Consider the following 25,770-nt stretch of genomic DNA (forward strand, 5'->3'; position numbering starts at 1 on the left):
ATCCTAAACACACCACATGATAGAGCTTGACTTGCTGTCACTGTATCAGGATGAAGGAGCTAATCAAAGATACCTAAATGCCAAATTTCTTAGGTTTGCCATGATCACGAAAGCTTCTTACATGCACACACATATATATATATATTATTTACATTAAAAAGTATTATTGACCAGCACAAGTGTCAAAATAAACATTAGAGAATCCAAATTCCAAGACTGTGTTTTTACCGAGTGAAAATTTCATGTCGAAATGTTTAAGAAGTTTGTCATACTAAAGACTGTGACATTTCAGTGATTGTATTGCACAACAAGTGGAATTAGGTTGACATTGAAACTGCAGTGATGTGCATGTGCCAAAAGTGGACTTGAAGCTGTGTCTGCAGAGTCGGTTGAAGTGTTAATAGGTTGACATATGAGTGTGAATGCCTGAGAGATATCTCTTACAGCTAATCACATGAAATTATTTGTATAATTTAGTTATTATGAAACTATTACACAATGGCATTACAAGTTATTGATGACAATTTAAAAATCATTTTCTGTTTGTTAATATTTTTAATTAAAATTAAAAATATATCCATTAATAAAAGTTTGAAATGTGTGTTTTGTCATTAATTGGTCCAACCATTTGACAAGGGACTTGACATGAGCTATTTTAAGTAGGGATTATGAACAATTCAGGATGTGCATTTGGTGATGGAAACATGACACATGAGATCTACGTACTAGCGACAAATGCTAAACTCATGTACCCATCAGCTGTCTTCCTGACCATATTTGGTTTATGTTATATATTTAACTTATGCGTTGTAAGCAAACACACTGAATGCATTCATATCTGTGTATGTAGTAGAAGACGTGAAAGTTGTTTGTGCAATATGTTTATGTGTTAGATCACTCTGGCCCAACAATTATGTGCTTTTAAAATTATGAAGTGTATAAAAACATTAAATAATTAATTACCTATAAATTACCTATAAATATATGTATATAACTTTTTTCCACTTATAAAAAATGCATTAGACAAATTGTTTAATCTTCAGTAAATATGAATTACATTTTCTTATTATTGCATATGTTTTATAAATCATTGGTAGCTCATTCAAAAAGGTTTGTAATAAAAATATTGTATCCAACTATTGCTCTGCATTGTCTTTTTATTCTTTGCTGTAATTAACAATAACATTTTTTCTATAGACATAAGAAAATCTCAGCTGAGTGCAGCCTGTCACCAGGTGGCAGAAAGCAAGCAATATTCCTTTTCAAAACAGACACTGGGTGCATATGAGGATGCAAATTAGGGAGAAGAAAATCAAACAGAAAAATCTGGATATTCTTGCTAAGGACCTACATCACTCGAATCATCCTAGTATTTATATATTATAAATTTATCAAATAAAATTAACATTTTTAATTAGAAAGATAGAATGCAAAGTGTCTTTTTGTGTTTTTAAAACCCCTATATAATTTATATTCATGCTAATTCAAGTGGGGATTATTAACAGTGTGCATTTGCTGATGGAAGTATGAAACATTAGATGCACGTACTAGCGACAAATGCTGAACTCAAGTAACCATGAGCTGCCTTCCTGGCCGTGTTTAATGTATGCTTTGTAAGCAAACACACTGAGTGCATTCAAGTCTGTGTGAGCTGTAGAAGATTGTATTTGTGGTCAGATTATCAATATTAATATGAATATCAACACCTTAATTATTATATACTTTGGCAGTATAGTTTAATATTAATTAATGCTAACTGTATATGTTTGATACATTATTGATAGCTCATTCAAAAAGGTTTTTTAAAGAAACAGTCTGGAAATCTAACTATTGTCCTGCATTTGTCTGTTTATTTATTGTTTTTACCATAATTATGAATAACATTGCTATTGCCCCACATATGATTCTCCACTGAGTGCAGCTTGTCAGCAGCGCTCAAAAAGTAAGCAATGGTTTCAAAATGAGCCTTGTAAGAAGGCTCACTTTGTTTCGTAAGGCACACATATTATTAGCTGTGCTAAAACATCTACAAAGCAGCAAACACGACATTCATTTGTCACAGTGTTTAGTTGCCATCCTTAACCTACAGTAAAAACTTGACCTTGTACTTGGCCTGGCACCGCAGACTTGACCTAGTGTTAATAAATTCCAACACACAATTCCCACTTGAAGCATTGAACGTTGCCATTCCAACATATATCTCTAACTAATCTGTGTGGCATGGCAACAGCTGTGGCCAACTTGGATTTATGGCATTCCAGAAATGACCCTAAGACACAGAAAGAAACTGTTGAATTGTATAAAATTGTTTCAGTGTCTCCTTAATTATAAACCGATGTTTATAGTTTTTAATGTTTTCTTTCATGTTTTTATATCCTCATCCTTCTAATGAAGCATCCTGAGTCTCAGATAGCATCATGTATGAGCTTAGCTTGCAATTCAGGTTGTGATTGTATCAAAAGAGAAGTGGGATATCTTTGGCATTATCCTAAACTGCTCATGAAAATCAGACATTTTTGCGGTTACTTTCCCGTCTTAATCTAGTTGGTAAATCAGTAGGAACATATTACAAATACAAATACTTTGTACTAATAAATTAATAAGAAAAACAAACAAAAATATTTCAAAGTTTATACAGGTCAATGGAATTAAATGATAGTAAATCATTGTGTAAGTGTAACAATAAGGTACTGTTCAAGTCTATCTTCAAATATTATTAGAAAATAGACTTGAAGTCTCTAAACACTGGAGTTGTGGTTACACTCATACACCGTCAGTGAAAAATGAGCCGCTTTGCAGCCTGTGCAGACAGCTGTTTTCATTAAAAGTTCAGCTGTAAGTAGATCTTCATCTGTGTGACACTGTCCTGAAAAATACAGCTGAAATACAACCTGTAGTGTAAAATATGGCAAAGGCAACCAGGGGGAATCATTGTTTTGGAGATGCTTCATAAAATAAATCAGCTTCACAACTGCAACTTGAAAAAACACAAAGCATTTTTTGGAATCCCCTTTTCTTTTGCACCTTGTTTCTTTAATGTGGACATGATACTTTGAATTGTTTTTAAGTGAGAAATCCTTTGCTTTCTTTAAAAATAGCTTTAATTAAAGGATGTTTAGAAGTGAAAGCTGATGTACAGTATGTCCTTGCACTATGTTTCAGCGGATGTCTGCTCACTCTGGTATCCACACCACATTTGGCATTTCTCCCATATATAACTTTGTCGGGTAAGCATGCTGCATTGAATATAAGCAGTCCGCGAGAGCACATCACTCTGTGGTAGAAGAAGAAGACTTTTGCTTGTGGTAGGTTTGTCTTCTATCTGCTTTGGAACTGGTAGTATCTTCATTATTATTATAATAGTACTTAAATAAATACATTTATTTACTTTTTTAAAAACAAGTATTTTCCAAGTAATTGACAATATCTCATATGTGTTCAACAGGATTGTGCAATATAACATACTTTTGACAGAAACAGAGTCAGGTATGGACAACTTTTAACTATTTAAAATTGTCAGTATTTTATGTTTTATATTATTTGTCTTTGGGCAGCACGGTGGCACGGTGGTTAGCACTGTTGCCGCACAGCAAGAAGGTCCTGAGTTCAATTCCAACATCAGGCCGGGGTCTTTCTGTGTGGAGTTTGCATGTTCTCCCCGTGTTTGCGTGGGTTCCCACCGTCCAAAGACATGCAGCTTGTGGGGATAGGTTAATTGGAAAAAATCCAAATTGCCACTAGGTGTGAATGTGAGTGTGAATGGTTGTTTGTCCCTGTGTGTTGGCCCTGCGACAGACTGGCGTCTGGACTGGCCTGTCCAGGGTGTACCCGCCTCTCGCCCTATGACAGCTGGGATAGGCTCCAGCACGCCCCGCAACCCTGCAAAGGATAAGCAGAAGCGAATGGATGGATGGACGGATTATTTGTCTTTGATGTTAAGGTGTTAGCTGTCCACTCACAAGAACTCAGCGATAACTCTAACATATTTGTCTAAGATTACACTTATTTGTCATAACATCATAGAAGTAAACCGCCACCATGAGTACGGACGCAGAGATGGCCGTTTATGGCAAAGCTGCCATTTACCTCCGTAAGCCAGAGAAGGAGAGAATTGAGGCTCAGAACAAACCTTTTGATGCCAAGTCTGCCTGCTATGTGACTGATGCCAAAGAGCTGTACTTGAAGGGTACTATCATCAAGAAAGATGGTGCCAATGTCACCGTCAAAGTCTTGGACACTCAGGAGGTCGGTATTATAAAGTTAGAGTTTACTGAGAGTCAGATGTGACAAATTCTCATCGTGATCAATGTGCTGTTGCAGGAGAGGACAGTCAAAGAAGACGACGTCTCCCCAATGAACCCTCCCAAGTTCGACAAAATTGAGGACATGGCCATGATGACCCACCTCAATGAAGCCTCTGTGCTGTATAACCTCAAAGAGCGTTATGCAGCATGGATGATCTATGTGAGACTGTCTTCCTAAGAAGCAAAACTTTTAAAATTACTCTTCTAACAGCAACTGTTAATTAACATCCACTTTTTAAAAAATCTCTTTAACCACTTTTAGACCTACTCTGGGTTGTTCTGCGCCACAGTAAATCCCTACAAGTGGCTCCCAGTGTACGACTCTGAAGTCGTCGCTGCCTATAGAGGCAAGAAGCGTATGGAGGCTCCACCCCACATCTTCTCTGTCTCTGACAACGCTTATCAGTTCATGCTTACTGGTATGCCTTTAACTCAAAAATCAAATATTTAATCATATATATGGTGATAACTACAGAAATACATAGTGAACTCCTTTTTCATTTTAACAGATAGGGAGAACCAGTCTGTCTTGATCACGTAAGTGACACATTGTTTGACTTTGTTTAAAATAGTTCAGCATTTCGAACAAACTCTTAAAAGTATTTGTCTACACCCAGTGGAGAATCTGGTGCCGGAAAGACTGTGAACACCAAGCGTGTCATCCAGTACTTTGCCACTATCTCAGTTGGTGGAGATAAGAAGAAGGACCAAAACAAAATGCAGGTACACAAACGTGATAAGATTAGTAAAATCATTACAAAATATACTTCAGTAAGAAAAATAATTTTCTCATATATTTCTTAAACCTGGGTTTAAGGGGTCCCTGGAGGATCAGATTATTGCAGCCAATCCCTTGCTGGAGGCTTACGGTAACGCCAAAACTGTGAGGAATGACAACTCTTCTCGTTTTGTAAGTATGGAGTGATCTTTAGATAGGAGAAATAGTGTTATGATTGTTGCGTGACTTTGACAGCTCCTTTTGTTCCAAACAGGGTAAATTCATCAGGATTCATTTTGGCACAACTGGCAAACTGGCTAGTGCTGATATTGAGACATGTAAGTGACAAATTCACAATGTGAGTAGCTCATCTGACTTTGGGACAAACTGTGACTTCAAAATTTGATCAAAATCTGCAGATCTGCTGGAGAAGTCTAGAGTGACATTCCAGCTTCCCGATGAGAGAGGTTACCACATCTTCTACCAGATGATGACAAACCACAAGCCAGAGCTGCTTGGTAAGCAGCAAAACCAAAGTTGTTGCACAGTTCTCATTTTAAACAATTTATTAAACACTTGTGTTTTATTCTTTTTTCCAGAAATAGCCCTCATCACAACCAACCCCTACGACTTCCCCATGTGCAGCATGGGTCAGATTACTGTGGCCAGCATTGATGACAAAGTTGAGCTGGAAGCAACAGATGTGAGTGAGATTTGATTTATAATTAAAATATCAATGATGTTTGTCTTTAAGAAAAAAAAGTGTTTATGCAGTGTTTTATGTGGACACTTTTGAACAGAATGCTATTGACATCCTGGGCTTCAGTAATGAGGAGAAGATGAGCATCTACAAAATGACTGGTGCTGTGCTTCATCATGGTAACATGAAGTTCAAGCAGAAGCAGCGTGAGGAGCAAGCTGAGCCTGATGGCACAGAGGGTGAGTACTTAGTTAAAAAAATACTTGTGAATAAGAGCAGTATGGTTGCCAATTAGACTAAAAAATCCTTGTCACATACTGTATAATGTATGTACTGTATAATAATGTTATAAATTGCTGTTTTCAGATGCTGACAAGGTTGCTTACTTGCTGGGTTTGAACTCTGCTGACATGCTGAAGGCTCTGTGCTATCCCAGAGTGAAGGTCGGAAATGAGTATGTCACCAAGGGACAGACTGTACCTCAGGTAAATGAGACAAACTGGTACAAAAAACATGCGCTGCTTAAATCAGAGCGTATTTGGATCAAATGAAACATAATCATGTACCAGATTTAATAGATAATTATTTGCCAGGTATATGTTTGTTAAATATTTGGTCTTAAATGCATTTTGTGATTCAATCAAATTTTCCCTTTTTATTTTTTTAGGTGCTGAACTCTGTGACAGCCCTGGCCAAGTCCATCTATGAAAAGATGTTCTTGTGGATGGTCATCCGTATCAACCAGATGTTGGACACAAAGCAGCAAAGGAATTACTTCATTGGTGTCCTGGATATTGCTGGCTTTGAGATCTTTGATGTAAGCTTTATTGCTAACAAATGGGGAAACTCTACTGCAATTATAAGATCCCGCTTAGTGATTTTTTTCCCTACCCTTTTCTCCCCTCACAGTTCAACACCTTGGAACAACTGTGCATTAACTTCACCAATGAGAAACTGCAACAGTTTTTCAACCACCACATGTTCGTCCTGGAGCAAGAGGAGTACAAGAAGGAGGGTATTATCTGGGAGTTCATTGACTTTGGCATGGACTTGGCTGCCTGCATTGAGCTTATTGAAAAGGTATACTTCAAGTTCATGTTTAAATCTTATATCTTTTTTGTGTCAGTTTTGTTATAATAGAGGAAAAGTGCCACTTGGTGACATATCTCTTTTCTTTACCTTCATCAAGCCCATGGGCATCTTCTCCATCCTTGAAGAGGAGTGCATGTTCCCCAAGGCAACTGACACATCCTTCAAGAACAAACTATATGACCAGCATCTTGGCAAGTGCAAAGCATTTGAGAAGCCAAAACCTGCCAAGGGCAAGGCTGAGGCCCACTTCTCCCTGGTGCACTATGCTGGCACTGTGGACTACAACATCGGTGGCTGGCTGGATAAGAACAAGGACCCACTGAATGAGTCTGTGCTGCAACTTTACCAGAAGTCCTCAGTTAAACTGCTGAGTCTTCTGTATCCACCTGTAGTTGAAGGTATGATGTAACTGAAAACATACATTTTCCATATTCTACATGTTATTAAGTTTTGTTTGGTATTACGAGTCTCACAATGTTTTTAATTACAATTCACAAACAAAAAACAGAGACTGGCAAGAAGGGTGGCAAGAAGAAGGGTGGCTCCATGCAGACTGTGTCTTCACAGTTCAGGGTAAGGTTTGAGAAGTAAATTAAATGTAAAATAATACATTTTTTATTTTTACTTTTCATGACAAAAATGTACTTTTGTGTACCTACAGGAGAACTTGGGCAAGCTAATGACAAACCTGAGAAGCACCCATCCTCACTTTGTGCGTTGCCTGATCCCTAACGAGTCAAAGACTCCAGGTAACCCAACATAATTTGTGTGCCTGCATGCACAGGTTTGGATTAGAAAACAGCAAATTAGTGTTTGTTCACAGTATGAACTCAAACATTTTTGTTCTACAGGTCTGATGGAGAACTTCTTGGTCATCCACCAGCTCAGGTGTAACGGTGTGCTGGAGGGTATCAGAATCTGCAGAAAAGGTTTCCCCAGCAGAATCCTCTATGGTGACTTCAAACAGAGGTGCAATTAATATCCTCGTGGACTTTTGATTCAAAATATGATAAGAAAATGCTGACACTGACAAATCACTCTCTCACAAAAGATACAAGGTACTGAATGCCAGCGTCATCCCTGAGGGCCAGTTCATTGACAACAAGAAGGCTGCAGAGAAACTGCTTGGATCAATTGATGTTGATCATGACCAGTACAGATTTGGACACACTAAGGTAAACAGCCTGGTTGCATTACTATAGATCCATGCATGAATATAAAATTACTTTTTTAATTTTTAAAAATCTGTCTGCTTAAAACAATTACTTTTGGACAAAACTGAAGGAAGTAAGGTCAGTGAACTGGATGAAAACTAAAAAGAAGCTCAAGTAAAACATCAACAAGTTTCCATCCCCAAATTTCAATAGCCCTGGATTTATTATCATAGTTACACATGAAGTTCAAATCAAAATTTTCCTATTTTTTCTCAAAGTACATTTAATCAACTATTTGACACATTTATCGTTATGTTTTCTTTTTTGTTTTAAAAATTCTTATTATTTTATGTGGCTCATTTGACATAAATTATGCTACTTTGTGCACACATGAGATATTGTATGGTAGACAATAAACCAACTCCCATATGTAATGCAGACGTGTCTACACAGGAGGCACAAGGTTTCTCAAATAGCATGTCATTAGTTTAGCAAGCCTTTCACTGTGTACGTTCATAAAATTCCGCAAACCTGATGTAGATTTACATTTACTTTCTGAATCATTTCTAATTGAATGCTTACTATAATATAATTCTCTCTTGTGATCATTTAGGTGTTCTTCAAGGCTGGTCTCCTGGGTACCCTTGAGGAGATGAGAGATGAAAAGTTGGCAGCTCTGGTCACCATGACTCAGGCTGTCTGCCGTGGTTTCCTCATGAGAAAGGAGTATGTCAAAATGACGGAGAGGAGGTATGTTGAACACAGCAATTAAGAGCAATGAGCCAGAATAAAAACAGTGAAAAATAACTTTGTCAATAATGGAAATCTCTTGTGCACAGGGAGTCCATCTACACCATCCAGTACAACATCCGCTCATTCATGAATGTCAAACACTGGCCATGGATGAAGGTGTACTACAAGATCAAGCCTCTGCTCAAGAGTGCTGAAACTGAGAAGGAGCTGCAGCAGATGAAGGAGAATTATGAGAAGATGAAAACAGATCTGGCTGCTGCCCTGGCCAAGAAGAAGGAACTAGAGGAGAAGATGGTGTCCCTTCTGCAGGAGAAGAACGATCTGCAGCTCCAAGTGGCATCTGTAAGTAGATATCAAGAGAAGCTGTGCCCTTTTATTTTGTTACCATAAAATGTTAACGTGTTCATGTGTGTTCTTCCAATGCAAACTAGGAATCAGAGAATCTCTCAGATGCTGAGGAGAGATGTGAGGGACTTATCAAGAGCAAGATTCAGCTGGAGGCAAAACTCAAAGAGGTAACTGAGAGACTGGAGGATGAAGAAGAAATCAATGCCGAGCTCACTGGCAAGAAGAGAAAGCTGGAGGATGAATGCTCTGAGCTCAAGAAAGATATCGATGACCTGGAGCTTACCTTGGCTAAAGTAGAGAAGGAGAAACATGCCACTGAGAACAAGGTTTGACATTTGGATTATACCTAGCAGATTAAACAACATGTATACAACAATACAGTCACATGTTAATAACACTGTAATTGCAAATGTAGGTGAAGAATCTGACTGAAGAGATGGCTTCTCAAGATGAGAGCATCGCTAAGCTGACTAAGGAGAAGAAAGCTCTTCAGGAGGCTCATCAGCAGACTCTTGATGACCTCCAGTCTGAGGAAGACAAAGTCAACACTCTGACCAAGTCCAAGACCAAGCTTGAGCAGCAAGTTGATGATGTAAGTTGAAAATGTCACAGGTGATGGCAAAACAGAGAGAGAAAAGAAACCTCTTCTTGAACAAGAGAATAACAAAGTCATGTCATTGTGCAGCTTGAGGGTTCTCTGGAACAAGAGAAGAAGCTTCGTATGGACCTTGAGAGAGCCAAGAGGAAGCTGGAGGGTGATCTGAAGCTCGCCCAGGAATCCATTATGGATCTTGAGAATGACAAGCAGCAGTCTGATGAGAAACTGAAAAAGTACTTTCATTTTTCCCCCCTTTATGACAAGCATCCTTCTAAGGATTGGACATAATATGTACATTTATTAATTATGCAACTTATTATTTTCACAGGAAAGACTTTGAAATCAGTCAGCTCCTTAGCAAGATTGAGGATGAGCAGTCAATGGGTGCCCAGCTTCAGAAGAAGATCAAGGAGCTTCAGGTAGATGATACATGATGTTACATCAAATGATAGTCCATACATATTTTCTGCGTTGTACTTTAAATTTGAAAGTTTACTCAAAGGAGACACACATCTAATCCAACAGGCTCGTATTGAAGAGCTGGAGGAGGAGATTGAGGCTGAACGTGCTGCTCGCGCCAAGGTTGAGAAGCAGAGAGCTGACCTCTCCAGGGAACTTGAAGAGATCAGTGAAAGGCTGGAGGAAGCAGGTGGTGCAACTGCTGCTCAGATTGAGATGAACAAGAAGCGTGAAGCTGAGTTCCAGAAGCTCCGTCGTGACCTGGAGGAGTCTACTCTGCAGCATGAAGCCACCGCTGCTGCTCTGCGCAAGAAGCAGGCTGACAGCGTTGCTGAGCTGGGAGAGCAGATCGACAACCTCCAACGTGTGAAGCAGAAGCTTGAGAAGGAAAAGAGTGAATACAAGATGGAGATTGACGACCTGTCCAGCAACATGGAAGCTGTCGCTAAAGCAAAGGTAAACAACAAAATGCATTTATTTTAATACTTAAATCACCAGCAAATAGTGATGATATAAAAGCTTGTCACTGATGAATCTTTTTCTCCCTCTCTAGGGAAATCTTGAAAAGATGTGCCGTACTCTTGAGGACCAACTTAGTGAACTGAAGGCCAAAAACGATGAAAATGTCCGTCAGATCAATGATTTGGGTGCACAGAGAGCACGTCTGCTTACTGAAAATGGTTTGTATAAGACAACATGCAGTGATCCGAACTTAGTCCTTTATAGTGATCTTCTGTTTTCGATAGAAAAACTGAACACAAACTAAAGTTTGATGACTATTTTTACACAAGGTGAGTTCAGCCGCCAGATTGAAGAGAAAGAAGCTCTCGTCTCTCAGCTGACCAGAGGCAAACAGGCCTTCACACAGCAGATTGAGGAGCTGAAGAGACACATTGAAGAGGAGATTAAGGTAAGAAACACTTCAATGGAGGCTGGTATGGCTTACCAGACAGAGCAGGTGATCCCTATGCTGTAAGGCCCAAGTTTGAATCCATCATAAATGGTAAAAGTGCGTATAGTTTTTTGTTGGTAATTCCGACATTTTGCTCATGCAATGATGTGTCTTACACCAGGCCAAGAATGCCCTTGCCCATGCACTGCAGTCAGCTCGCCACGACTGTGACCTGCTGAGGGAACAGTTTGAAGAGGAGCAGGAGGCCAAGGCTGAGCTGCAGCGTTCAATGTCCAAGGCCAACAGTGAGGTGGCTCAGTGGAGAAGCAAATATGAAACTGATGCTATCCAGCGCACTGAGGAGCTTGAGGAAGCCAAGTGAGTATTTAGTTAGTAAGAATGTGAGCAAAAAACAAGTAAAACAATAAGCTTTTACTGAAACAATGTTTTTTCATAAAGGAAAAAGCTGGCCCAGCGCCTTCAGGAGGCAGAGGAGCAGATTGAGGCTGTTAACTCCAAGTGTGCTTCTCTGGAGAAGACCAAACAGAGGCTCCAGAGTGAAGTGGAGGACCTCATGATTGATGTGGAGAGAGCTAATGGCCTGGCCGCTAACCTGGACAAGAAGCAGAGGAACTTTGACAAGGTACCATCATTTACTTTGCTTGAACAAGACACAAACTCATGGTTTCTCTTAGTATGGGTGAATAACTGCATCGAATGTATATATAGGTGTTGGCAGAGTGGAAACAGAAGTATGAGGAGGGTCAGGCAGAGGTGGAAGGAGCTCAGAAGGAGGCTCGTTCTCTCAGCACTGAACTGTTCAAGATGAAGAACTCCTATGAGGAAGCCTTGGATCAGCTGGAGACCATGAAGCGTGAAAACAAGAACCTGCAACGTGAGTTCCTACTATGCTGTGCAAGTAACGTGTGTTCATTTTTAATGTCTTAAGACTAAACAATATCACACATGCCTCTGCAGAGGAGATCTCCGATCTGACTGAACAGATTGGTGAGACTGGAAAGAGCATTCATGAGCTGGAGAAGGCCAAGAAGCAGGTGGAGACAGAGAAGTCTGAGATCCAGACAGCTCTTGAAGAGGCTGAGGTAAATCTTTGTCTGAGGAGCTCCTCTGAAAATAAATATTCAGTTATACACAAGTAAAATCTACAAATGCAGAGATGAATATCTTTTCATATTCATTCTTTCATATGATTAGGGAACTCTGGAGCACGAAGAGTCTAAGATCCTGCGTGTTCAGCTGGAGCTCAACCAGGTCAAAGGTGAAGTAGACAGGAAGCTGGCAGAGAAAGATGAAGAGATTGAGCAGATCAAGAGGAACAGCCAGAGAGTGACTGACTCCATGCAGAGCACTCTGGATTCTGAGGTCAGGAGCAGGAATGATGCCCTGAGAATCAAGAAGAAGATGGAGGGTGATCTGAATGAGATGGAGATTCAGCTGAGCCATGCTAATCGCCAGGCTGCTGAGTCCCAGAAACAGCTGAGAAATGTCCAGGCACAGCTGAAGGTATGATAGAGCACATAGCTGTTGTACACAAGTGCATTTTTTTATTCATGTGAATATAATTTTGATATTCTTTTTTACTAGGATGCACAATTGCACCTGGATGATGCTGTCAGGTCTCAGGATGACCTCAAGGAACAAGCTGCTATGGTGGAGCGCAGGAACGGTCTCATGGTAGCTGAAATTGAGGAGCTTAGAGCTGCCCTGGAACAGACAGAGAGAAGCCGCAAAATCGCTGAGCAGGAGCTGGTGGACGCCAGTGAGCGTGTTGGTCTGCTGCACTCTCAGGTGAACATTTTTGAAGAGACACTTTAATTGTTTCTTTAGACAAACTTAAAATGAACATCCTAAAATGTAAACTTTCCATGTCTTAGAACACAAGCCTTCTGAATACCAAGAAGAAGCTTGAGGCTGACCTGGTTCAGATCCAGAGTGAAGTGGATGACACTGTTCAGGAAGCAAGAAATGCAGAGGACAAGGCCAAGAAGGCCATCACTGATGTAGGTTTATACACATGTCCACTACGACGATACAACTCAGCTTTGTCTTCATCACTCTGTTAATTGAGGTCATGTTTTCAAGGCTGCTGTGATGGCTGAGGAGCTGAAGAAGGAGCAGGACACTAGCGCTCACCTGGAGAGGATGAAGAAGAACCTTGAGGCTGCTGTTAAGGACCTGCAGCACCGCCTGGATGAGGCTGAGAATCTGGCTATGAAGGGTGGCAAGAAACAGCTCCAGAAACTTGAGTCCAGGGTAAGAAGAATGTGCAACTGAAAAATATGTGTGAAAACACACATATATAAACCATGGATTTTAAAAGTTTGCTCAATTTTCTGAAGGTGCGTGAGCTGGAGGCTGAGGTTGAAGCTGAGCAGAGGCGTGGTGCAGATGCTGTTAAGGGTGTCCGTAAATATGAGAGGAGAGTGAAGGAGCTCACCTATCAGGTAAAGCACATTAACATTTTACATCCATCCATTCTGTTCCACTTATCCTTATCAGGGTCGCGGGGGGCTGGAGCCTTTTCCAGCAACCAGTGGATCACATTTTTAAAATGTGTTTTCTTTTATAGACTGAGGAGGACAAGAAGAACATTAACAGGCTGCAGGATCTGGTTGACAAGCTGCAGCTCAAGGTGAAGGCCTACAAGAGGCAGGCTGAGGAAGCGGTAAGGACCACACACAGAAAAAAAAACCCTCAACTCTATGTCAGATTTTAGTTTTGTGCAAACAAACTGTCATCGTTTTGGACACTAAGAAATTTTGACTTATTACAATGTTACAGGAGGAGCAGGCCAATACCCATCTGTCCAAGTACAGGAAGATCCAGCATGAGCTTGAGGAGGCCGAGGAACGTGCCGACATTGCCGAGTCCCAGGTCAACAAGCTGAGAGCTAAGAGCCGCGACTCTGGCAAGGTAAATGTACACACACTTTAGACTTTGCACAAAGTTATAAGAAGAAATATCCCAATTCTGCTTTGAATTTCATAAAATTGGCTACAGACAATAATTTGATTTGTTTTCACTGAATGCTCTGTTTTTATACACACAGACCCATATGTACTGTTTTCTTTTGTTCTACAGGGAAAAGATGCAGCTGAGTAAAGCACATGTGTGAACTGTGCATTTCTAATCATATAATATGATGTGAAATACACTCCAATAAAATATTTTTTATCACAATTTCCTGTCTGTGATATTTTCATAGTAATAAACAAGAGAGTAAACATGACACACGGGTAATCTAAGTGCTAATGAATCTTTACTGAGGTATCCTGCATTCAGTTATTAATTTAGGCATGAATACATAGAAGTATATCTCAATTAACATCTTAGGACTTTGAGCACAAACAACTCAGAGCGAAGATACTCCAGAGGGACTCGTGAATGTAGATAAGAAGTTAGAGACAGTGGTTTGGGAGGGAAAAAACAATCACAATAACCTGCACTTAAAGAATCAACATGAACATAAATAAATAGGTAACATTAATAACTTCATTCAAAATGCATTCTTGTGTATTTTAAGCTTTCTTTGTAATCCAGTGCTCTAGCTTGAAAAACATACCCCACATAATCCGTTTCAAATTCAGCTACAGAATGTGTGCAGTGAAAAAAAGTGACACACCGAGTTTGAGAAGAATGTTTAACAAAGAGCTTATTTTACTCATTGGATCACATTTTAAAAAGAGCCTGGCTTTCTGCATAACAATCATAATGAGGATTCAAAACTAATCGTTGCTGTTCGTGAAGCACATGCTAGCTGAATGAGACTGGCATAGCTAAAATAAAAGCAATACAACACTGTACCTGTATATTACTCACCTGACCATGGGTTTTTGCTCTTTGCTGTGTGGATATTCTCCCTGGTTTCCTAAACCTTTGTCCAATCATGCTCAGCTCATTTCTGGCTTCTTTTTCTTTTCTCATTAATGGATTGGGTGATAAAGCATCCTGCCTGACAGCCTAAAAAAGGAGACTTAAAAGCAGAAGCAAGTCTTTTAAAACATGTATTCAAAGTTTTTGTTGTTGTTGTTTTTTTTTTTATTTCTTCATTTTTGATAACTTCAATTATTGGGATTAGTCAACTGTAAAATTCAAAGAAATTATGATGGTGCTGATATTCCACGTGTGGCTTTGTCACTTCCACTTAATCACCTTATTTCAAAGGTACATATTCTATACTTTTTAATTCTTTTTAAAATTTGCGGTAATTACTTTAATTTTGTTCTGTCCAGTCACTTTATTTTGCTATTTTGTAAACTTTTCATTAATGTATGTTTTTATTTCATACTTAAATTGTAACTGTAAATGTAATTAGTATTTCTCACACTTTGTCTTCGCACACAGTCGCCCGCTTGTGTTCAATTTATCACACATGCGCACAAAATGGCGCACTCTAGCCACAGAGCAGGGTGAGGACATGTTGATTATCAGGAGAAAAAGTCAACATACTTGTAATTTTAGTGCTTTTAAGCACTTATTATTTAAATTATTCAGTTGTGCTGGACCCTTCATACAAAAAGAGTGATATGCAGAACACTCTTTTATCGCAGCACTGCCATTCTGCTAAAAATGATATCACGTTAATCATGGCTTAATACTCCAATAACATTATTGTGACCGTTACCAAATGATGGAATTTATTAAGGATTCATGGGAAGTTTTAAACAACTGCATTCTATCTTGTGAAGTTAATGTCTCATATATTACATTTCATAGAATAAATTGTGGATTAAAAGATACACATTGTATAAAAAATAAAAAAAAGCAACTAATCATCATAACTGTGGCATTCATTATTTTTTCGAGTCCTCTCGTACTGATCTAGGTACACGCTAATTACATGTAGATAGCAACAAGTACAGTTTCTGCTTTAGCAACCAAAATAAACATTTGAACCAACAGTTCGTCAATAATGCCTCTCATAAACTGAGTAATGAGAGTAATGTTAGTGTGGCATTGAGAAAGTGGAGCATTGTTACAAACATCACGTTTACCGTTGAGTAGCAGTAAGTACGGAGAGTAATAAAGTTTTGTGTCACTGTGAGATCAGGAGGACAAGCATGTCTGGTCTTTACCTCAGCAAGTGCAGATGCCTGAACAGTCTGATACACATGCTTTCAGGGTAAAAACATACAAATACAACACTCCATGATGATAGCGGTGGTTCTGCTGTGTTTCAGATCAGTAGGCCATGCCACTTTGCTACTGGCTGACGTACTGAGCGCATCATCAAAGTCCAGTGCTCATCTTCTGAACTCTTCTCCTTCCCCACACTCAGCTGTCCGATCAGCTGTTTGGCTGATTTGCTTGTTGGGCGAGTTTCATATATAGAGACCAAAATTTTACACCGCTCCAGATGAACCTCTGGCAGGGAGAACAAGAGGACCTCATTGAAAACAGTCACCAGGCACCGAGCCACTGTAGAGCTTTTCTGGTACTTTAGCTTGAACTGATTGCACTGGACGCTGATCCTGGCATACAGGGCTGTGCAACACACACATACACAGATTACATGAATTTATAACCGTATGTGCATCAAAGCTGGCGTCTTTTTTGTGTGAAGGTGTCTTTTTTTAATTTACCTGCATTTGGGGATATCTCAGAAAGGACAGTTTTGACCTTTAGCAGGCCAACCTCCAGCCTCTGAGACGTGGGAAGAAATTTCAGGGACAAAAGCACCTCTCCAACAAGATCCTTTGGAGAACGCATCAGTATAATGTACATTTATGCACAGTTTAAAAAAAAAAAAGTGATATAGTTGCAGGCACAAACATAAATGACAGTATTCAGCAGGGCTAAAAATCACCACATAAGCACAAAATGTATTAAATGGCCACAGTCATAACTCAAAAGTATAACATCTTTTTCTTTTGTTTGATCTTAAATTAAAGAGGCAAAGGTCATCCTGTGGTTTCAGTTGCACTAGTGTTACAAATATATTTTTCTTTTCTTTGAGCAATTAAAAAAATATTACATGAATTATTATTGCCCCAATATAATAATTCATTATTATAGTAAGCTAGATGCTTAGACGGATGCCATGTTCAGTTATTGAAATATCATTGACAATAATGATGGCACCATACGATCCACAAATTACACAAACCAGTAAAAGTTAAACTAAATTTTCTGTGGAAAATAAAATTCTAGCTACACAAATGCACTTTTGGGTTCACCTGTGCAATTCTAAATTACTCCTAATATTTTGCCTCACTCGTGGTACATTAATGCTGTGGACAAAATATTAGGCATAGGTACTATAAACACTAACAAAAATGATTGCTTTTCTGAAAATGGAACAATTTTTGTGTGGACTATGAAGAAGGATTATATAGTTATAACAATGTACTCTATTATATTTTTACTATCATCTGTCACGTCTGTAAATGTCTGTTTAATTATTTCCATTTACACAATGAATATGGTAAATGGCCTGTATTTGTATAGCGCTTTTCTAGTCCATAGGACCCCAAAGCGCTTTACACTACATTCAGTCATCCACCCATTCACACACACATTCACACACTGGCGATAGCAAGCTACATTGTAGCCACAGCTGCCCTGGGGCGCACTGACAGAGGCGAGGCTGCCGGACACAGGCGCCACCGGGCCCTCTGACCACCACCAGTAGGCAAACATGGGGTTAGTATCTTGCCCAAGGATATTTGGCATGCAGCCAGGATGCAGCCTGGGATCGAACCACCGACCTTCTGATTAGTGGCTGACCTGCTCTGCCATCTGAGCTACAGCCACCCCGAATATTAGCTTTCATTTTTATTATTATGGCTAAATATAGTTATTATATAGTTTTATAATCATATTGACATACTCTGTATTTCACCTTTACATAACATCAACTACTTGAGATGCTACTGAAAGCCAGTCCTGTGTGCATGCTGTGTGTTGTGTGTGTGCGCCCCCTGCAGTACCTTCTGGGGTATCTTTAGATCCTCCTGTAGTTCCAGAGGGTAGGAGATGTTGAGCTGTCCTAAAGGAACCCTCACATCTCCTAACACTGTGTTTCTGGAGAATTTATCAAAGTCTCGTACCTGAGATGCATACAGACACCAAATGATTTACACCACAACAGATAAAAACATTTATCATTCATACTTTTTTCTCTCAACAAGTGAAAAGAGACTAAAGTACTGTAACATAGCTGTAGTGCTTATGGCTTTAAATTCTCTGGCCCTTGAAATGTGACAGCTAACATGCAAACTGCATGCATGATTTAATACACGCAATACCGTTTGAGTCCTGAACAAATATTTTTTAAGAATGAGAGATATGTAGTGCAGAACCTCCATCCTTAGGTTGATATGATGAAGCTTTTCCTCTTGTAAAACACAGCTGAACTGGTCTCCAAATAAAGGGTTACAGCTGCCTTTCACAATGCGAGTACGCCACTCCTGCAGTACTGTCCACAGAACAGGCGACAAGCCTTCCCCCTAAGAGGATCACACCAGTAATTTATGACACCTTTGTCTTTAGTACAGAGATGCTGTGCTGAATGAAAACTCAAAGACAGCGTGGATTGTATTTTTTAAATATGTATCAAGAAAAGGAAGAAAATAAGTTCACGGAAAATAATAATACGACAAACTTACCTCTTCATCTTTAAAGCCCTCGACTTCTACAGCCTCTGATCCAGCCCACATGAGCAGTATTTTAACAAATGGTTGGAGGGTTCGGCTCTCACTCTGTTCCAAAAGCCCCTCCACCTGCAGCACGGTGACCACCAGACGTGACTGCATCTGATCATAGTAGACGGAGAATCGTAATGATCCATCCACCTGATACGGGAGGATATGTTAGGAAAGACCCAAAGACTGTAGTTGATTTTGCCTGAAACTGTGTCATCAGTCATTTACTGTTAATCTTATTTTGTGAGGATTGATGGGACATTTTTTTTAATGATGTTTAAATTTCTGTTACATACTCAAATAGGAAAAGAATTAGGAAAAGAATGTAAAATTAAATTCAGCCTGCTTATCTTTTAGTCAACCTGATTCATCCTGAATATCTAAACAGATGCCAGAAGGATTTACAGGACATTTAGCTCAGAGATCTTTGGTTGACAGAAGATGAATCCTAATGACTGTGGTGAGGTGCTTCTACAGCCAGAGAAATGAGTCTACACATGTATCTGTGAGCATAAGTTTAATTCATGCAAAAGTGCAAGGGTATCTGTATGCATACTTACACTGCATTTTTTAACTTGTCTCTCTATAAACTCACTCTTGGCGCCACCATGTGGTTATGTTTATGGTTTACTAGTAAGAGAGCAGCTTGTAGCGTTTACCTAAACGTTGGCATCTCTATTTAATGATAGGAAAATCTCAATTTTACACCACTTAATTAATCTGACAGCTTTATTTAGCAGACTTTAAATAAAAAAAAGTGATACATTCATAACATATTTTAAAAAGCTGTGCATAATTGGTGCTCATTGCCGGATGTTGCTGGTGTTGTTTTATGAATCTTTAAGTTTTGGATCTTTAAATAACTGTAGAAACACCAACAGAGCAACACTGCACTAAATGAATATACTTCCTGTTTTGTCTCTCATTAATAATTTCACTGGACCTTGGGTTTCTGTCTGTCCAAAATAAAATATATAAACTGGATAAAATACCAGTTTTACCTTTTGAATAGTTGCCTGCTCTTCTTTGTCTCCAGCTGCCTCGGTGGATGCTAAGGATGGAAACGAGGGCTGAGACAGGTAGCGACTCAGTCTGTGGGCCTCTGTGCTGACATCCTCCAGCTGCAGGCACACACAAATGGGCACTATTTACCCAGGAATTAAGAAAGAAAGCAGGCTAGTTGTATAAGCCTTTATAACACAGAGCACAATTAATTTTTAAGCCTCTACTCTTTAAAGACTCACATCTATCGAGGAAATACTTAGATATTTCACATGTACACGCTGTCATGATGGATCTGGTTTCATGTACATAGCAGTCAAGGGTATTAATTTATAACTGTCCTTAGACTAGAGTCCTTCACTTGCATCATAGTTGTTATTGCCTGCTCTATCACAAAGGTGCTCAAGGTGATTTAGATGTAGTAGCTTCAGCTTGTAATACTACATTAAAATGCTGCCTACATTCAGGTTTACATCTGTGGTCCTCAATTTTCATCACTCTTAATTTAGCTATCATTTGCCGTTGTTCTAACACTCTACATGGAAGTTTTTACACTCAGCAGAACTTTTCCTGACACGGGTCAGTCATGTGGTATGAAGCAAACAGCAGACTATCCAAATAAACTGCCCGACTTCTCAAACACATCCACACAAACACCCCACCCAGCCTGTGGTTTACTTATCTGCCTTCTGTCTGACAGTCCTCTAAAACAGTCCTTAGTAAAGTTACATGCTAAATGCTGACTTCTGTGGTACAAAATATATTAAAACTCTTAATTGTGTGGTATTTATATCATCCTGTTTTACTAATTTCCTACTGAAAATTCTCATGTTTAAGTAAATTGGCATTACCTGATTACACCGTGAATCTACAATTTTCAGAAAAATTCACTTCATTTTTTTTAAGCAGTCCTAAATATTTCCTGCATTTCTCACCAATTCTGTTCCAGAATCTTAACATGTAACTCAATAACTGTGTCCAAAAGAAATTAGCAGCAATATATTACATTTCAGAGATTCACCTTGTTCAGATGCACAAATCCCAAGTATCAACTGAAAGACAGCAGATTCCTCGAAGCAGGATTTTCTCTTAACCTGGTTTATACAGTCTGGTCAAGACCATGTGCACATTAGTGCTCAATTGTGAAAACGTTTCCTCTTACTTTGGTACTTGGAGCTCCTGAGTAGTTTCCTGTTGTCGTTGGCCCTTCGTCTGAATACAGCAAATCATTATGCCCTATCGCAGAAAACAGACACAACCATACATTTAATAATTTGTGTCACAGTCCCTCTGGCTTGTCAATATGCACTACACTGAGTATTACTGTAATTCCTACTCACCTGCATCTTGCTGGGTGTATGTAGTGTATTTCTCTGTGCAGAATCTGTAGATCTGCCAGGCTAAGATGCCCAGAGCCAGCAGTAGGAGAATGATGGAGATACCCAGAATGCAGTATTTGACCACATCAGAAAATGGCATTCTCAGCTCTCCAGCTTTTGAAAACAGCTCCATAGGAGCTGGGTAGTCTATAAGAGTCACCATGGCTTTCTGCGGCCATGTGGTCTGCACATACCTCTGCAATACAGGAACACAGAGCATGTGAGGACCATAGCTGGGTGGATTAAAGGACCTGCTAATAGCAGGTATGTAATGTAATGTATTTAAAAAAAATATACAGTGCTTAAAAAAATTATTAGACTACTATCCATGTAATGCCACAGTGAATTAAACTAACATTAATGTTTAATCCATCAGCACTATAATCAAAATTATTATTATTGTTGTTATCCACAAGTTTTCAAATTTGCTGTTACAAAAAAGCCGGAAAAAATAGTAAAGCATGTTGCTTTTTAAAAAAAAATTAAGATTCCAACAATACATTGTTTCTGATGTTAACCAACAGTGGAATTTACAAAAATATTCAGCACTGATTTTGAAATGATCATCTAGTTAGGAAGAATCAATTAATGTCGATTAATCTATTACAGTTTCAGATCGCATGTGTATGACAATATAAAGTTTGAAGATGTTACTTGGACACTTGGGAACTGGATTAAAAAAAAATCTATTCTCATATTTTTAGACTAATAGCTAATAATACGTATCAACACATTATTAAAATATAGCAAAGGACACTCAGTGACAGATCATTGACCAATAATTAAAATCTCGGCTGGTCTTTTGGTCATTGGTCTTTTTCGCTGAAAACTTTTTGGTAAAAGTAAAAAACAAACAAACCCATTAACTGCACTCTCCTCAAAGAGAAAATCAAACAAGCATTGCAGGGAAAAACAATGTTCTAGTTGTTGGTGACTGTTGTTATAACTTGGCCTAACTAATTGAATCCACAGTCCAGTTTTGAGGCACGGAACTTGGATTGAATGCACATAATATATAATAATAAAGCACAAATGAGTCTAGACATATATCAGCTTAACTACTGTTTTCCTTCATGTTGAATGTAGTAAAGCAGAGCCTGATGAACATTTTTCTACAACTTTCTTAGTATGAAAGTATGAAAAAAATATCATTTTTCTTCTAAAGCTGTTATATACAGTTAGTGGCATTAACAAAGTTTTACACCTGTACCTTTACCAAAAATTCCAGACATGTGCACACTAAATACCTACCAAATGTCCAAACGCCCTGGTATTATCTGAGCGTTCCCTCAGGTAAAGAAAAACAGTACAGCTGTATCTCTTTTCTAAAAAATGCTTAACTCCTATCAGAAATAGTTTCGTCAAAGAGCACTGGACCTGCTCTGTGCAACATGACAGAAAACGTAGAACCTAATGTTTCTATTAAGACAAAGTAAAAATCTAAGGCAATTTTACAATGTGTTGCTAGGTCACAGAATTTAAAAGGACAGGTAAAAGGTAAAAACAGACATACACTTCACTACTGCACAGACCTTCTGTTGCTGCTTGAATCGTGGCTAAAATTGCTTTAAGGACAGTTAAATATTTACCTGTGATAAGTTAAAAACTGAGGTCTCCTTTTTCTTCTTTCCTTTTCCTGTGCTATAAATCCATTGTGTGCGCACTTACATCTCCACAGAAACAAAAGAACTTCTCTGCAAAGAGAAATTCAAACTAGTACCTTATCATGTAACTGTTGCTCCTACTTTGGTCACTCTACACTCACACACAGACACACACACACACACGCGCACACACATAGACACACACCCTCCCTCTCTCTCTCTCTTTCACCTAACACATGACTATCAACACACCATTCTGGGCAGACTGGTTTGATTAGATACGAATTACATTTCAGAGAGCTTAGCTCAGTGTGACCTGATCCCAACCTCTCTTCTTCATAAAGATTCCTTTGCAGGCCTGTTAACTGAATGTTCAGGTTAGATACTTCAGAAGTGAATTATTGAAACTTGGAAAATAAGCATTTTCTAAGTTGCATGTTCAGTTACAGCTCTGCTTTATCATCTCTGTGGCCAAGCTGGCTGCAGATACAGGTGTTATAAAATGACAGTGGTAACGTACTTTCAACAGCTTAAAGGTCAGCCAGGATCATGCCCTGTTTGTCTTAAAACACTTCCCTTGAAATTGTCTTGCTGAATGGTCACCTAATATGTTGCAGGACTGCTTGCTGACAGCAAGGCCTGCAAATGGGAAAAGGAAATGTATGTAAAAATTGGCCTATCAAGTAACACTTAAGACAGGTAAAGTGTTTTTAGAAAAATGAGAAAGAAAACCTTGATGACTAAGCTTTCTCATTTCCTTGTCACTCTCAGAATTAACATTGCTTTTATTTTGCAACTTTTAAAAACCCAGTCAAAGAACTGCTTCATGAAACTTACACAGAAACTTAAAACGTCACACAGGGAACTTCATACTACATGACCATTGCATTGTGGGCATGAGTCATGAGTTTTCTTCTTCAACACTGTGATATGGATGAAAGGTGTCTTCTGATCAAAGTGCAAAACAATGGAGGCACAGTTTGGTTTTGGGTTAAGACTCTCACAGAAGTGATGCAAAGAGGGCTGGGGTCAGGGTTAAGACCCCCTATGCTAAGCAAGCCTACCGCAGACATGAGCGAGACAGATAAATATGAAGGCATGCCAGCTCGGACGTCGCCCGGATCAACAAAGTCCGCGTCAGGTGTTGAGGAACCAGGGCACCCTGACGAAAAGTGGGCTACTGGAACAAGAAGGCATCGGTGGGCAAGAGACGAAAACAGGGCGTTGTTGGAATGCTACTACGCAAGTAACCCCGGCGGAAGGGGCTACATGAATAGGGTGAGGGACCTATGGATTCTTCGATACCCAACATCCACAATGACAGCGAAACAACTAGTAGCTCAGTGTTCCAACATTCAAAAGAAGGGACTGCTCTCACAGCTAGAGATTGACGAGGTACAACACAAATGCTAAGGCAAGGAGGAGTCAGGACGCCAGGTCAGGGGGGAGATATCATCACCCCCACCCGAGATTGGGTACATAGCCCCAAGTGCGATAGGAGAAGGATCGTTGAGTGCCAGAGGAACTGACCTGAAAAAAAAGGATCATGGCCAAGCTTGAAACCTGGATCCCCCGTAGCCGGTTACCAAGATTACGTGAAGTACCCTCAGAAGGTCTGCTAGATGATGTTAATGCAGCACTATGGACAATACCTACAACCACGATTACCGACACTAACAAGCTGATCTACAATACGGCAACAGTGATCAGTGAGATGCTTGGCTACAAGTTGAACAGCCACAAGGGGCAGTACCCTCCATGGAGAAGGAGGCTAGAGGGCAAGATCAAAGTAGCACGGAGGGAGGTTAGCCAACTAACAGAGTTGCAGAAAGGTGCGACAAAGAAGGTGCATAAGAAATACAGCAAGCTGTCCATACCTGAGGCCTTGGAAACTGCCAAGCAAAGACTCACAGCCTTGGCCAGCCGCTTGAGGAGGTACACCAGAGAGATAGAAGGTAGGAGAATAAACCAGCTGTTCTCCACAGAACCAGCAAAGGTGTACTCTCAGTGGCAAGGGAACAATAATAATAAGAGAACAGCACCACCAAGGCTGGAGACGGAGCAATACTGGAAGAGCATATGGGAGAAGGACGCAACCCATAACGGCAATGCTCAGTGGCTAGTGGATCTGAGGGCAGACCACAGCGACCTCCCTGAACAGGGCACAGTGGCAGATATCCAAGAAAGGGTCTCCAGTATGAAGAGTTGGACAGCACCAGGGCCCGACATGGTTCACGCCTACTGGCTAAAGAAGCTGACTGCACTCCATGAGTGTCTGGCAGCACAAATGAACCAGCTGCTAGCTAACGAGAGACACCCGGAATGGCTAACCGAAGGTCGGACGGTCCTGATCCCCAAGGGACCGGTCCCCTCCAACTACCGACCAATAACCTGCCTCAGTACTACATGGAAGCTCCTGTCAGGCATCATATCGGCTAAGATGAACAGGCACATGGGTCAATACATGAGCGGGACACAGAAAGGAATTGGCAAGAATACCAGAGGCGCAAAACACCAGCTACTGGTAGACAGAACAGTCAGCCGAGACTGCAAGACCAAACTGACCAACCTGTGCACGGTTTGGATTAATTACAAGAAGGCCCCACAGCTAGATACTGGAATGCCTAGAATTGTACAAGATCAATGGGACCCTAAGAGCCTTCATCGGGAACTCAATGGGGATGTGGCGTACAACACTAGAGGCCAACTCCAAGCCCATAGCACAAGTCACCATCAAGTGCGGGATCTACCAAGGAGATGCTCTGTCCCCACTGCTGTTCTGCATAGGCCTGAACCTCCTCAGTGAGATCATTAACAAGACTGGCTACGGATACCGACTACGGAACGGAGCAGTTGTCAGCCACCTCCTGTACATGGATGACATCAAGCTGTATGCCAAGAGTGAACGAGACATTGATTCACTGATCCACACTACCAGGCTATACAGCAATGACATTGGAATGTCGTTCGGACTGGAGAAGTGTAGTCGGATGGTAACAAAGAGAGGGAAGGTAGTCAGAACTGAGGGGATTGAACTACCAGAAGGCAAAATTGCAGACATAGAGGACAGTTACAAGTACTTGGGGATCCCGCAGGCGAATGG

The 25,770-nt window shown here is 39.9% G+C and overlaps 2 protein-coding genes across 3 annotated transcripts; one reads left to right on the plus strand and one right to left on the minus strand.

Moving 5' to 3' along the window:
- Positions 1-3,209: 3,209 nt before the first annotated feature.
- Positions 3,210-14,219, plus strand: LOC113025344 (myosin heavy chain, fast skeletal muscle-like). The gene is made up of 41 exons (XM_026172971.2): positions 3,210-3,305; positions 3,446-3,486; positions 4,024-4,245; positions 4,321-4,464; positions 4,567-4,723; positions 4,814-4,841; positions 4,922-5,027; positions 5,122-5,214; positions 5,297-5,360; positions 5,442-5,540; positions 5,622-5,725; positions 5,823-5,961; positions 6,089-6,207; positions 6,390-6,539; positions 6,632-6,802; positions 6,912-7,212; positions 7,323-7,387; positions 7,476-7,563; positions 7,666-7,783; positions 7,866-7,989; positions 8,582-8,718; positions 8,808-9,063; positions 9,153-9,395; positions 9,485-9,661; positions 9,755-9,900; positions 9,996-10,086; positions 10,193-10,582; positions 10,680-10,806; positions 10,918-11,036; positions 11,200-11,396; positions 11,478-11,661; positions 11,748-11,913; positions 11,997-12,121; positions 12,234-12,542; positions 12,624-12,827; positions 12,914-13,039; positions 13,122-13,292; positions 13,379-13,483; positions 13,609-13,704; positions 13,821-13,952; positions 14,121-14,219. The coding sequence occupies exons 3-41, from the start codon at positions 4,039-4,041 to the stop codon at positions 14,139-14,141; spliced, it is 5,799 nt and encodes a 1,932-aa protein (XP_026028756.1). The 5' UTR covers positions 3,210-3,305; positions 3,446-3,486; positions 4,024-4,038; the 3' UTR covers positions 14,142-14,219.
- Positions 14,220-15,653: 1,434 nt separating this feature from the next.
- On the minus strand, positions 15,654-22,794 carry syt19 (synaptotagmin XIX). 2 transcript variants are annotated; one of them, XM_080303434.1, is made up of 9 exons: positions 22,653-22,794; positions 21,025-21,259; positions 20,847-20,920; positions 19,684-19,803; positions 18,647-18,793; positions 18,341-18,487; positions 17,969-18,088; positions 16,622-16,733; positions 15,654-16,523 (listed from the first exon to the last, which is right to left on the minus strand). In XM_080303434.1, exons 2-9 carry the CDS (start codon positions 21,224-21,226, stop codon positions 16,216-16,218), a joined length of 1,230 nt encoding a protein of 409 aa, XP_080159560.1. In that variant the 5' UTR covers positions 21,227-21,259; positions 22,653-22,794; the 3' UTR covers positions 15,654-16,215. The 2 variants fall into 2 exon arrangements, with proteins under 2 accessions (XP_080159560.1, XP_026028757.2); XM_026172972.2 differs by having other exon boundaries at positions 18,647-18,832.
- Between the last annotated feature and the right edge of the window lie 2,976 nt (positions 22,795-25,770).

The sequence above is a fragment of the Astatotilapia calliptera genome, chromosome 7, assembly GCF_964374335.1.
Source record: "Astatotilapia calliptera chromosome 7, fAstCal68.1, whole genome shotgun sequence".
Lineage (NCBI taxonomy): Eukaryota > Metazoa > Chordata > Actinopteri > Cichliformes > Cichlidae > Astatotilapia > Astatotilapia calliptera.

Bases quoted from the DNA above. Each gene is read 5' to 3' on its own strand.
- LOC113025344 (XM_026172971.2), top strand. From the start codon at position 4,039: ATGAGTACGGACGCAGAGATGGCCGTTTATGGCAAAGCTGCCATTTAC. The intron at 4,842-4,921 runs GTAAGTGACACA...GTCTACACCCAG, and splicing joins AACCAGTCTGTCTTGATCAC to TGGAGAATCTGGTGCCGGAA. The intron at 13,040-13,121 runs GTAGGTTTATAC...CATGTTTTCAAG, and splicing joins CCAAGAAGGCCATCACTGAT to GCTGCTGTGATGGCTGAGGA.
- syt19 (XM_026172972.2), bottom strand. From the start codon at position 21,226: ATGGTGACTCTTATAGACTACCCAGCTCCTATGGAGCTGTTTTCAAAA. The intron at 19,804-20,846 runs GTAAGAGGAAAC...GTGTGCCTGCAG, and splicing joins CAGGAGCTCCAAGTACCAAA to CTGGAGGATGTCAGCACAGA. The intron at 18,488-18,646 runs GTAAGTTTGTCG...TGATCCTCTTAG, and splicing joins AGGGCTTTAAAGATGAAGAG to GGGGAAGGCTTGTCGCCTGT.